At 39.3% G+C, this 14,321-nt stretch overlaps 1 protein-coding gene across 10 annotated transcripts in view; it reads left to right on the forward strand.

Annotated features, from left to right (window-relative positions):
- LOC127434615 (receptor-type tyrosine-protein phosphatase mu-like) overlaps nucleotides 1-14,321 on the forward strand; it is a 316,778-nt gene that overhangs the window by 210,603 nt on the left and 91,854 nt on the right. For all 10 annotated transcript variants that reach the window (XM_051687456.1, XM_051687457.1, XM_051687461.1 and 7 more), the window contains exons 12-13: nucleotides 329-602; nucleotides 7,794-7,830. In XM_051687456.1, coding sequence (XP_051543416.1) covers nucleotides 329-602; nucleotides 7,794-7,830 — 311 coding nt within the window. The remainder of the gene's footprint in view (nucleotides 1-328; nucleotides 603-7,793; nucleotides 7,831-14,321) is intronic.

A 14,321-nucleotide genomic window follows, 5' to 3' on the forward strand; every position in this document is an offset into this window, starting at 1 on the left:
TTTTTTCAAGATTTACAATGGTAAGACCATGTTTTTGTATGTATATGATGGTAATGCTGTGGTGTTTTTTGAAGTATGTGGAGTGCAATGTAAATTGCATATGAATATAATAATCATTCAGGCCCGTAGTTCATTTTAAAGTGCAGTGATGTTAGCATGGTGTTCACTTTTGGCCTCTTTGAGATTATGAGCATCGGTCGACTTGACCAGTTAACAAATGTAAGTTATCCTTATGTCAGTTTGAAACTCTACCAACAGTGAATGGATAACAGATATGAACTGTATAGTTTGCATATTTCTATCTAACCTTCTGTGTCTCTCTCTGCAGCGTGTATCAGGTTGTTGTTGAAGAGGAGCGCCCGCGTCGTTCACAGAGAGCGGCAGAGATCCTGCGCTGTTACCCGATCCCTATTCACTTCCAGAATGCATCCGTACTCAACTCACAGTATTACTTCACAGCCGAGTTCCCTGCCGCTCGCATACAGGCCCCGATGCCCTTCACCGTCGGTGACAACCGCACGTATGATGGATACTGGAACATGCCGCTGCTGCCCCATAAGAGCTACAGCATCTACTACCAGGCTGTGAGCACGGCCAACGGGGTGAGAACTAACAACAACCCTCACAAACTAGAGTTTCTGGTTTTCTGATTGTTCTTTTCACCTGTTTTATCCTCCTTCACCGGGTGAAAATGGTAAAGGTGATCTCTTAGTATGGAGCACAAATGCAAACACTTATTACTTAAGAAAACATTTTATATGAGACAAACTGAAGTTGCTAATTAGTGATCACTGGAGCCAGAATAATTTAAACACTGTCAGTTTTTGCCCTTTGCAATGAAACCCAGTTCTATTTTTTATTGTTAAATTATTTCATTGCCCTGAAAGTGGAACTTTTTCTCTCTTTGATGCAATTAAGACTCTTGCAATTAAAGCTTCTGAACAAACTGTGGACTTCACAGTGCATCATTGTTATCTCACAGGTCAGATGCCATCTTTAGCTCACTTTGATTAATCGCATCTGTTGCGACCTGCACCTGGTCAAGCATGCTCCATTCTGGACTTGTTGCTTTAAAAAGATCTTTTTCCAACATTCTTCACGTCGCAAGCTACTGTTCTTTAATTACTCCCAATTAGCAGAGTGCCACCAATTACAGGAAGCAGCTTCTCGTCTCCCTGGTGACACTCGTTTACAGAAAAACACAAGTCCATTTGCGAAGAACCCCAGCGAAACGCTCTTGTGACCTTCGGTGTAACCGCTCTTCCATTTGCCTTCCTCCTCAAATTATTTCTTTTTAGAAGTTCCACTTTTATTTGGCTTCTTTATTGTCTTCTCAACAGAGTTGCTCAATGTTCTGGCGAGGTCAAATTATGAGTGCAGTAGAAACCGATCTTTGCTTGCAATTTCAGAGTTGCAGGCCTAACTGGAATATGTGGATATTTTTTGCACATCTGTGGAATTCTGCAGAATGGATTTAAATGAGGTAAAAAGGTGAAAATGAACTGAAAGTAATACATGTTTATTCATAGCTAAAAGCATCATCAAATTAGCCAAGATATTTAATAAACAAACATGCAAGAGGCGATAAAGAAATGAGTGAAATGCAGGTGTTTCAATTCGGTGTAAATCTGTTGAGTTCTGTTATCGTTCTGTGGGGCCGTTCAGTAAATTTAATTCTTGTAAAAGTTTAATTCTACCACGGTCAGTCCGAATCCAGGGCGTGCTGAGTGACTCCTGTCAGATCGCCTAAGCAACCAAATTGGCCCGGTTGCTAGGGAGGGTAGAGTCACATGGGGTAACCTCCTCGTGGTCGCTATAATGTGGTTCTCGCTCTCGGTGGGGTGTGTGGTGAGTTGTGCGTGGATGCCGTGGAGAATAGCGTGAAGCCTCCACACGCGCCACGTCTCCATGGTAACACGCTCAACAAGCCACGTGATAAGATGCGCGGATTGACGGTCTCAGACGCGGAGGCAACTGAGATTCGTCCTCCACCACCCGGATTGAGGCGAGTCACTACGCCACCACGAGGACTTAGAGCGCATTGGGAATTGGGCATTCCAAATTGGAGAGAAAAGGGGAGAAAATCAAAAAATAAATAAATAAATAAAATTCTACCACGGTCACATTTGTACGGAGCATCTTAGGAGCAATAATTTTGTGTTCCGTCACAATAAATTTACCATGTTTTCACCACAGTAAACATATTTTGAATAAAACCGTAGTAACCACAAGCGTAGCCATGGTATTCTATAGTAAAAGCATGGCTACTATATGGATACAGTATACTGTATTAAAACCATGGTTTCTGCAACAACAAAAAAACCTGCTCACTTTTCATAGTTACTACAATAATAATATAGTAAAACCATGATATCTGCCAAAAAACTAAAACTAAAAACATGGTTAGCCTATTACATTTATAGTTACTACAATTTTACAATAGTAAAAAAAAAAAAAAACCTGGAACTGTCATGGTAAAGCCATAGTTTTGCTACAGTAAACACAGTGAAACACATATTATTGAAATGTTGTTAGTGTAGTAATACCATGGTATATTTATTGCAAGGGCACACAAAACTGTTTCAGAAAAGAAATTCCTGCCCCGTCCTCAAAAGGGCTCCGTATTTATTCATCCATTACGAAAATTAACCATGGTTTTAAAACAGTAGCCATAGTTGTTACCATTGTAGTAAAACCCGAACTGTAAAATTTACCATGATTTTACTACTGTAAAACCATATTTTACCCGTGATATTCATGTCGTAGTAATAATACAGGAAAACTATGATTTTAAAATCAAAATCTTTATGCCAAAAACATGGTACTACAGTAATTGTGGTTTTACTACGAATATCATGGATAAAATATGGTACCATGGTAAATTCTGTGGTTATGGTTTTACTACTAATCCCATAGTTGAACCATAGTTACTCTAGTAAAACCAAGTCGTATTTATTTGTATAGCGCTTTTCACAATACACATAGTTTCAAAGCAGCTTTACAGAAAATCATGCTGTACTGTCTTAAAGTCATCACTGAGCAGTTGAAATGAAAAATGTGATTGAAAAAGTTCCCCTCTGACTAAACAGCATGAAAATAATGCACATATAAGTTATACATGTGTAATATAAGTCATGTATTATTTGAGTAAACTCAGTAGAAGTTGGTGGGCAATGTTTAAATCTAAAGGACATTGAGTGCACTGTAAGATTAATGATGAAGTATCTTTGAAGTCCACCCTTTATAATTCATAACCCAAAATAATGAGGGAACACAAAAATCCCCTCCCTGTCCTCTAAGGGGCTCTGTACATTCAGACTGTGCTTTTGGAAATGCTGTTCTTTTTCAAAACTTCAGAATCTGCAAGCCGCAGGAAGTGGTGAATTGATATCGTCCGGATGTCATTTAAGAGGCCAAATTTGCAGCCGATATAACTAGTCAGACAGCAGCCCGAGTCGTATAAAACACTCTGCTCAGAGGGTCGGTACTCGGCGGCCATTCACGGATGCATTATTAACACTCGAATCTAATTGGAAATTAGAATTATCAGCCATCTATCTGTTTTATATGCAAATTGACCCTAATGAAAAGCCGTTCCTTTATTTCTGCACGGCTGAGAGACGCTGCAGCTATTAGATAATTCAGTGTGTCTAATTGGAGGCGCTCAGCCCGCCGGAGAGTGTGTGTGTGTGTGTGTGTGTGTGTGTGTGAGTGTGTGTGTGTGAGTGTGTGTGTGTGAGTGTGTGTGTGTGTGTGTGTGTGTGTGTGTGATGCCCACTCTCTTTAGCTCCTTAACAAACACTTTTAAGAGAATTCGCTAGTTTATCACTTTAATTCTGTTATAAAACTTCAGAAGACATCTGTGTGTGTGTGTGTGTGTGTGTGCATAAGAATGTCAGTGTGTGTCCTATTTAAATATGTGCTCAGTGTGTGGAAGTGTGTTTGTACGTGCTGTTGTGAGACCCTCGACATTTGCATGCAGCTCCCCACAGATCGCGGGGAAGGTCAGGTAACCGCTGTTTCAGAAAGGACGCTTATTAGAGAGAACAACCTTCAACCTCGACGCATCGGGAAACTCCACCAGTTGCTTCAAATCAAACTTCTCGTGGCCTTTTGCTTTTTATCAGCAGTCATAGCAAAGATATGTATCTGCATGAAGAGTTTTATGTGTTACAGGGTTCTCACGGTCACTGAAAACCTGGAAATATTATGGTATTTTAAAGGGCTGGAAATTCCTATAGTGGATTTAAACAGATGCCTGGAGTGTTTGGCAGGAAAAATGACAAAGTGTCACTCTCACCAGGGTCGTTTCAGACCATTCTGGCACCCTAGGCGAGATCCCTATAGCTACCCCCATTGGGGGGGGGGGGGGGTTAGCACCCCCCAGCAGGTGGTGGCCTAGGTGACCGCCTAGTTCACCTATGCCTAGAAACAGCCCTGACTGTCACAAACTCCTCTACATCTTTGCAACACACCATCCTCATTTGGGTGGTGTGTTGCATCCATCCATCCTTTGTTTGATACAGCGATATCCAGCGACTTAACCCTTTTTAGACCAACCAATCAGCAAACAGAATTTCAAATCGATACAATAGAGTGCAACAGTCTGGTTCCGGAAGTAAAAAATCCCATTTGTTGGTTGTTAATTAATGGTAAAGTATATGCTTCTGTTGAGGCCATCAGTCAATGATATTTCAAACCCATTGTTTAAAAATCGTGCTTAATACTGGAACAACTACATTACCCATAGTTCAATAGAGAAAGCTTCACCAATCAGAGACCCAATCAAGTCCAGCAGCTCCGCCCACTTCCATGATGCACTTTGAATGATGCAAATCTCTCTACACACTCAGACTTGTATAAATTGAAATATTTTGCAGTAAAATTCAAATATATTGTTTCTATACTTATAATCAACAACCTATAATCAATTGTTGTACATATTTCCATCGTTTTTATTCGATTATATCATTCGCAATGCTTCATGGGATTGTAGTTCATTCCCTCATTAAAGACGGTAAGTACACAGAATTGTATTTTTGTCCAGTTTTCAAATATTTTTGCTTCAAATCAAAGTTTGTGATGTTGTGATTCACCTCGGAGCTGGTTGCTTTGGTTCATGGATTACAACTCTTTTATGAAGGATTTTATGAAAAGCCTACAGACATTTTTTTTTTTATAGGAAAAATACTTTCGGAACCAAGACGGCTGAAAAAAAGTGGGTGGGCACTGTTGCACTCTATACATTCCCAGGTCTCCTAAGCAACCAGATTGCCCTGGTTGCTAGGGAGGGTAGAGTCACATGGGGTAACCTCCTCGTGGTCACTATAATGTGGTTCTCGCTCTCAGTGGGGCGCGTGATGCGTGGATGCCGCAGAGAATAGCATGAGCCTCCACACGCGCTACGTCTCCACGGTAACGCGCTCAACAAGCCACGTGATAAGATGCGTGGATTGACGGTCTCAGACGCGGAGGCAACTGAGATTCGTCCTCCACCACCCGGATTGAGGCGAGTCACTACGGCACCACGAGGACTTAGAGCGCATTGGGAATTGGGCATTCCAAATTGGGGGGAAAAGGGGAGAAAAAAAAGAAAGAAAGAAAATGTCTGTGAACAAATTTGTTTGCTCATTCCATATTTATTTGTGCAATACAAATGTCTGTAATGTGCTTCCCTCGTCTCGTTCCAAACCCTTTCTCTTTCATCTCTTTCTGTTAAAATCATGGTTAGTATTAGGTTAGGGTAAAGGCCCGGGTATACTTAATTTTTCTGCTTTCTGGATCGGATCGCCCCCGGCCGACCACGTTGCATTTCTGAGTACACTGTTCTGACCACGTTTATGCATTCCCACTACAGCTGCTTTGTGATACTCTTTTAGTACAATCAATGGCCGGCGCATGCGCTGATGATGCACACAGATAAGGACTGCGTCTGCAGGTCGAGAAAATCTCGGACGGAAATTTGCGTCATGCATACTGTGCACGGAGAGATCAGCAACGCGGACAACCGAAGTATACGCGGGCCTTAAGGGGTTACACTTTATGGCTAGGTTTACGTTTTGGGTTTGGGTAAGGGGTTAAAATTACGAAAAATCGTAAGAACACTTTCAAAAGCCTGATGTTTATTTAGTCAACAGGGATTTTCCGATTAAAGTCATGGTTAGGTTTAAGGTCTGGGTAAAGGGTTACACTGTATGATTAAGTCTAGCTTGGGGTTTGAGTTTAAAAGTAGGAACAATTGTAATAACATTGCTCATTGGTTCACAAGTCAACTTGTACGATTTCTTACGATTCTGTCATCTTCTACTAACCTATTATTACGAATTGTCATGAGACCGTGTTGTTTAATTCTGTCCCCATTTTTGAATGATCTTGCTCGCACAAAAGGCATTTTCCGACGTAAATAGTTCTGAATGAGAACTTTAACCTCTTTCATAACCAACCACTTCAAACATGCACGTCTCAACAGAACATTCGCCAGTGCTGATATTAACTCTTCGTCACCTCATCTCGCTCGCTGTTGTTTATTATCTGCATGTTTTATCGTCTGTTGTACCTGATCCCCTCCATCTCCGCTGCGGTCAATTATTCAGCGATCTCACAGCTTCATCTGTCGCATGTTTAATAATGCAACGTGCATCACAAGTGCATTTTGCGGTCATAAAGCTGCAGGGATTTCAATGCAACCTGGCTTAAGACATTATTTGCTTTGATTTTCCCTTTACATTTGTAAGACATGGACCAGCGGACCACCTAGTTTCCAGTGTGTCTCTTTGTGTAATGTTCTGAAGATATATAGATTCTCTCGAGAGCGAACTCGTTCTGGAAAGCAGCTTCAAAGCTGCCGTGTGGTGAAACTTCCTCCACTGTGGTTGAATTTACTGCTGTTTTTTGGCACAACAGCAGCACTTAATACTTTTCCATGTTCTGATACCCTTCTGCCCGTCAGAATGCGAGACCACACACATCCGTCTGTCTGACAGCTGACTGATACACACACAGACCATTGTCTCTCACTCCTTGTTCCATTGTCCCTCTTTTTCCATGTATTGCGTTTTACGGTCAAACTTGACCGGAAGAAAGACTGCAAGACCTGATATGAAAGCTCATATATTTGCATTAGCGACTGGCACGAGTGTTCAAGGACTCAGAAGTGACAGCAGTGATCGATCATGAAAATACTAGGTCCCACTTTATGTTAGAGTTAGGGTTAGTGTTGACCCTAACCCACCCTATGTGCTAACATTAAATAACATATAATACAACGTACTTATTGTGTAACTACATGTTGTTCTGCAAAATTCTCACAAGATTCACATTTGCTGGTACTGAGGTTGAGGTACGGGTAGGTTTAGGAGTTTGTGTTTACACTTAAACAAATGAGAATGACTATGTAATGAATTTGCGCTGCATTTTTAATTCTGTGATGTGGTTATGGTGGCAGTTTGGGTGGTACTTTGCTTTCCAATTGGTTGTGACAGCAACTGTTAACACACGTGCAAATTAAACTTGCTCCATCAAAGATCTTAAACAGTTCTTATTGTAAACTTGTAAGAAGTTTATTGTTTGTCTTTTTTTCTTCTTTTTAAACTACTTTGATCTTGCCATGTAAATAGCCTTTGATTCTGCGAATGGCATTAAAAATGTAACAAATAAATGAACTTGCTCCATCACAACCCTGAATACTCAGCAGCTTTATCTGTAGAGGACTCAAGCAGTCAAAATGACCTCATAATGTCTCCAAAATAATGCTTTCCCCCTCTTCTCTCTCTCTTTATCTTTCACTCTCACAGGAAACCAAAATCGATTGTGTTCGTGTGGCCACTAAAGGTGGGTGACTGTGATCCAGTGAACTAATTGAAACATGTTCTTTAAACTTCAACAACACTGCACATTTCTTCAGTCTGTGTTCGGCGACATACATGTGCCTGACGCTTTCAATGACACACTGACTTCTGCTGTCTGTGATCCAAACGCTTTTCAGTTCACACACCGTGTGTTCAGAGCTGTTTGTGCACAAACACACAAATAATCCTTCACCTTTTCATTCCCTGAGATAGAAGGTTGAATTCATGGGGAACAGTTTAAACACAGTCAAGTAAATAGTCAATCATTCTGTTTACGGCAAAAATCATTTTCTTAATCTGTGTATTTACCTTGTTTTCCAGAAATCTCTAAACATCTTTAAAACAAGATGCATTTACTTGGGAAGCAACATTGTGTAGGATACTAAGACTTGCATTGAGAGAATGTATCTTGAATTAGTTTAGTTTTCTTTCCCTTTTCCTCTTTTTAGCTTGGACCTCACTAAAGGTTGCTTAAAACACTTTGTTTATTGCGGTAGGTAAGAAAAATACATTTGCTTCAGTATGAGTTTTTTTTATTTTATTTTTTTTTAATGTCTTTTTTGTATAGATTTGACTGTTTTAGCCTTCAGATCCAGACTTTCAATACTAAACTATGTAAATTCATTATAAAAATGCAAATTATTACATGTTTAAAACTATGATAATCTAAACAACTAGTGAAATGAACATAAATCATTTCAATATTTATTATGTTTATTATGCAATATATATTTACGACTGTCCCACAGTTGTGGGGTCATTTCCACCAAACACTGCAAAGAAGTTATTCTTTTTCTTATTATTATTGAGTATTTTTGTCGTTTATCAGTAAAAATATCCAAACATCTTTAAAACAAGATGGGCCACACTATATATCAGGCGTCTTTATCTACTGTGTAGTTAAAGACTATATATTTACTGTGTAACTACATGTTGTTCTGCAAAATGCCCACATGTACTGCTACTTAGGTTGAGGTATGGGTAGATTTAGGAGTAAGAGTAGGGTTAGGATTATGGGTTAGAGTTGGGTTTAGGAGTAAGATTAGGATTAAGAGTTATAGTTAGGTTTAGGAGTAAGGGTAGGATTAGGATTAGGGGTTAGAGTTAGATTTAGGAGTAAGAGTAGGGTTAGGATTATGGATTAGAGTTAGGTTTAGGAGTAAGATTAGGATTGAGGGTTATAGTTGTGTTTAGGAGTAAGAGTAGGATTAGGATTATGGGTTAGGGTTATAGATAGGTTTAGGAGTAAGGGTAGGATTAGGATTATGGGTTAGGGTTAGAGTTAGGTTTAGGAGTAAGGGTAGGATTAGGATTATGGATTAGAGTTAGGTTTAGGAGTAAGGGTAGGATTAGGATTATGGATTAGAGTTAGGTTTAGAAGTAAGTGTAGGATTAGGATTATGGATTAGAGTTAGGTTTAGAAGTAAGATTAGGATTAAGGGTTATAGTTAGGTTTAGGAGTAAGGATAGGATTAGGATTATGGGTTAGGGTTAGAGTTAGGTTTAGGAGTAAGGGTAGGATTAGGATTATGGGTTAGGGTTAGAGTTAGGTTTAGGAGTAAGGGTAGGATTAGGATTAGGATTAGGATTATGGGTTAGGGTTAGAGTTAGGTTTAGGAGTAAGGGTAGGGTTAAGATTATGGGTTAGGGTTAGAGTTAGGTTTAGGAGTAAGGGTAGGATTAGGAGTTAGAGTTAGGTTTAGGACTAAGGGTAGGGTTAGGATTAGGAGTTAGAGTTAGGTTTAGGAGTAAGTGTAGGATTAGGATTAGGGGTTAGAATTAGGTTTTGGGGTTAGGGTAGGGTTAGGGGTAAAATTATCAGTGTAACTACAAATGTAATTAAATTACATTTAAAGTAAATTACATTTAAAATACTTTAAAAAAAAAAAAAAAAAAAGAAAAAAAAATATCCCCATAGAAACCCATTAAAACTGCAATATTTGATCCCAGTGCCATTAAAGCATAAAATCATGAATTCTATGATATTATGCTTTCATTCCGGAGCCCTGGCTTCAAAATGTAGATTTTTAATATTTTCCACCAGATGGCACCATTTTTCTCATGTTTAGCCTACGGAGCAAATACATGCTTTTCCCCTATTCTCTGTGTGCTGTATTATAGAGCACTGCAGGACAACTGAATAAATGATGCAGATAAAATTGTGTGTGTGTGTTGGTATGGATATCAGAGTGTGTTTTGTATGTGTGTATTGAGAAATGTGTGTGTGTTTTTATTGAGAAGTGTGTGTGTGTGTGTGTGTGTGTGTGTGTAAAAAACAACAGCGACATTATATAAACAAACTGGCATTTAAAGGGTTAAATGAATGAATATTTGGTAGTTATGATCAGGACTGATGTTGGTTAAAAAAATGTATATATAATATTATTATGGCAGTTTTTTTGACTTGGATATTTTTGTCCTCTAAGGACCTCTGAGTAACTTTTTTAAATTGACGCACAAGGGTTAATTGTGTGTTTTTAGGACACATAAAATGTTAGCTCTGAAATCCGCCTTAGCAAGACAAACAAGTCTGTCATTTTATTTGAAAAGCGTTAAAAATGTCATTTCCATCAGCATCATTTCCAGAATGTGAGATGTGCTGGAAATGAATTTTCATGACTTGAATGACATAAATCTCCTGTGATGCATGAACACACACTGTTGGACATTGTTAGAAGACACATTAAATCAACTAGTGAGAGAGTGAACAAATGTTTTAACCAGACTTTACTTTCTAGAAGTCCACAGTCTGCTGTATGTTAACTAAAAATGTGTCTTATTATCTTACACAACGTTGCTTCTCAAGTAAATGAATCTTGTTTAAGGATGTTTAGATAGTTTCACTGGAAAACAAGACAGAAATACTGATTAAGAAGATCACTTTGGCTGTGTCTCCTTGAAACGGCAATCAAGGATTGCGATGTAAAAATGCATTGGTATTGGCGTTTCACTGCAGACACACAGCGTTTGATGACTCTAAAGGGAAACATCACACATCACAGCAGATGGAGAATCACTCCAATAAAAGCTAAACGACTTTATGTTTCGTGGTCCAGAATAGTGTATTTCTGACCTCTCGTGGCACATTAGGAGAGTTTGGGCGGCAGTTAGCGGCGCGTGGGCGTCTCTCATCGCTGCTCCGTGTGCTGTTTGAGATTTAATTGAGCACAGATGGTACATAATCTATTTTTCTGTCTTCACGCCATGTCTCTAATGGCATCAAGACTGTTCTATGCAAATAAGAGTTTGAGACTTTAGTATTTTAAGACAGTCATGAACAGGAAACGCTTATGATGCAGTACCTGTTTCCCCTCGTGTACAGTAAATCATGATGGAACGACATGTTTTTAATTGATCTGTCTCTTATTAGAGCATAGCAGTAGAGTTCTGAATGTAAAAATCACATTCATTTTCTTCATAGTGAAATTAATTTTGAACAATAACGTATAAACGTTTCTATACAGACATTCATGCTCTGAGGTTATACTGTATGATGATTTATGCTGCTGTTGAAGTCAGTGTGATGTCAACTTTTTTAATTAATCATGTTGAGTTGCTGAATTCCTGTTGAAGTACTACATTGACCGTAATCCTAAAGTAAAATCCTCCAATCGGAGAAGTTGCCGTTACCATGGAAATGGGAATCTCATTAAGAGCTCAGTAGCTACTGCTTATTATCACAAGAGTCATTCTCGAATTTATATATCTTAATGTTTTGAAGTTAACTTCAAAAATGTGGTATTTTATACTTAAAGTAAATTTCTGGGGACTTAAAGTACTTATAGTACTTAACTGTATATTTTTTCATTCGATTACGCCACTTGCAATGCTTCATGGCATGAATAGTTCATAAAAGACGTTAAATACACAGTCTTCGACTTTTGCATTGTTTTTATTTATTTTTTTGCTTTGTTTTGTTGTAATGTTGGAGCTGGTGAATTTGTTATTGATAAGTCTGGTAACATTTTACAATAAGGTTCCATTTGTTAACATTAGTTAGTTCGTGAGGTAACATGAACTAACAATTAACAATAATTTAGTTAAACACTGCATATTAGTGTAAAATAATACAAATACCATTGTTAATATTTAGTTCATGGTAGTTCATATTGCATTAACTAAGGATAACAAATACATCAGTTAATGTTGAAATTAAAGGAATATTCCGGGATCAGCTCAATCGACAGCATTTGTGATATAATCTTGATTACCACAAAAAGTCACTTTGTCTCATTCCTACTTTTCTTTTAAAAAAAAAAAAAAAAAGCACAATTCACTTACTAACCGCATCTGTGTAAAGCTTTTGCCAATTTTACAGCTTTGTTACAATGATGATGTAATATCGACAAACCCTAAAACCGAATGATGATTTAAATAACTTTACAGTTCAAATGATGCATGAGTTTTAACAGAAGTAATGTAAGTGCTTTTATAAAATGATAAACTTCACATTTCTGCCTTTAAACCCTCCAAAAATTGACCCCATTGACTTCCATTGTAAGTGTCTCACTGGAACACAGATTTGTGCTTTTTTAAGAAAACGAGTCAGGAGAGGGATGAGTTGAAATACATTTTTGTGGTAATCAACGTTATGCCACAAATGCTGTCGAGTGAGCTTAAAGGGGTCATGAAATGCTCTTTTTTTATAGTTTCACTATCTTCCCTGAGGTCCACTGATAATAATGATAGTTACGTTTTATTTCACCAGAACTGTCATAATTTTGTAATATATGATAATTTTCGACTCCGTCTCTGACCATCTTTCTGAAAAGCAACATTTTTGCCTCAGCTTCTCCTTTAAACTTCAATGTAAACACCCTCTGTTATGTTTGGCTAACAGTGTGCAGCCCATTTCTGAAACTCAGTCGGAAAAGAATAAACAAGCACCAAAACATTAGAAATGTACATTTCGGGGGTCTGGGTATCTCAGCGAGTATTGACGCTGACTACCACACCTGGAGTCGCAAGTTCGAATCCAGGGCGTGCTGAGTGACTCCAGCCAGGTGTCCTAAGCAACCAGATTGACCCGGTTGCTAGGGAGGGTAGAGTCACATGGGGTAACCTCCTCGTGGTCGCTATAATGTGGTTCTCGCTCTCGGTGGGGCACGTGGTGAGTTGAGCGTGGATGCCGCGGAGAATAGCGTGAAGCCTCCACACGCGCTACGTCTCCGTGGTAACGCGCTCAACAAGTCACGTGATAAGATGCGCGGATTGACGGTCTCAGACGCGGAGGCAAATGAGATTCGTCCTCCACCACCCAGATTGAGGCGAGTCACTACGCCACCACGAGGACCTACTAAGTAGTTGCCTCCGCTTCTGAGACCGTCAATCCGCGCATCTTATCACATGACTCGTTGTGTATGACACCGCAGAGACTCACAGCATGTGGAGACTCATGCTACTCTCCACGATCCACACACAACTTACCACACGCCCCATTGAGAGTGAGAACCGCTTAATTGCGACCACAAGGAGGTTAACCCATGTGACTCTACCCTCCCTAGCAACCGGGCCAGTTTGGTTGCTTAGGAAACCTGGCTGGCTGGAGTCACTCAGCATGCCCTGGATTCGAACTCATGATTCCAGGGGTGGTAGTCAGCGTCAATACTCGCTGAGATACCCAGGCCCCCCTCCAATAGTGTTTTTAACTGTCCCATATCCCTCAGTGACAATTCCTTCATTTTATGACTGCTTCACAAGATGCACACATTCAGTTTGTGATCCTGCACTGAGGTGCACATCGCCAGAAACAAATCAAAATGGTCAAAGACGTCCATCTAGTGCGTTTACATACACCAACAATCAAATGTATCGCTGATAGGCGAAATAACAGTTTGTTGAGCAGTTAAAGCAACAAAACAACAGGAGTCACAGCAGCTGATGAAACGCATCTTCTTTTCAGAGTTGTAACTTGACACCGCGTCTTTTAAAAGCATGAGAGATGACAACAGTCAAAGACGTCTGTGTAGTACATGTTTGTATGCAAAAATAATTCTAAATACTCCAGATGGGTCCCCTTTCGTGTTCAGGAGTAGTGGGGACAAAGACAGTTGGCCTTTTGTCCTTCTCTCTGTTTATGAGCCGAGTGAGTACCAGTGGGCGTGGCCATGGGTGTGATGATTTTAAAATAGGCATTGATGTTGTTGCTGTAGAGGCCGTCTTGAATTAATGAGTACCCCAAGTGACGTAGAGTTGTCACAGAAGTAGGGAACAAGGCATTTTGGCAGCTTGGTTCCAATAAATGCTTTTATTGCATTGGGGATTAAGTTTTGAGTTCTGGGATTTACAACATGTTTTTATAGTAGAAAGACCTCTTATATGTCAAAATATCAAGAGACATTTTATTCCTCATGACATGACCCCTTTAACTTGAATACTGAACCTGGAACATTCCTTTAACATTAACCAAGAATAGCAAATGCTATAAAAGTATTGTTTTTTGTTATTCATGTTAATAAATGTAGTTAACTAATG

Source organism: Myxocyprinus asiaticus, chromosome 44 (assembly GCF_019703515.2).
Source record: "Myxocyprinus asiaticus isolate MX2 ecotype Aquarium Trade chromosome 44, UBuf_Myxa_2, whole genome shotgun sequence".
In the NCBI taxonomy this organism is placed as follows: domain Eukaryota; kingdom Metazoa; phylum Chordata; class Actinopteri; order Cypriniformes; family Catostomidae; genus Myxocyprinus; species Myxocyprinus asiaticus.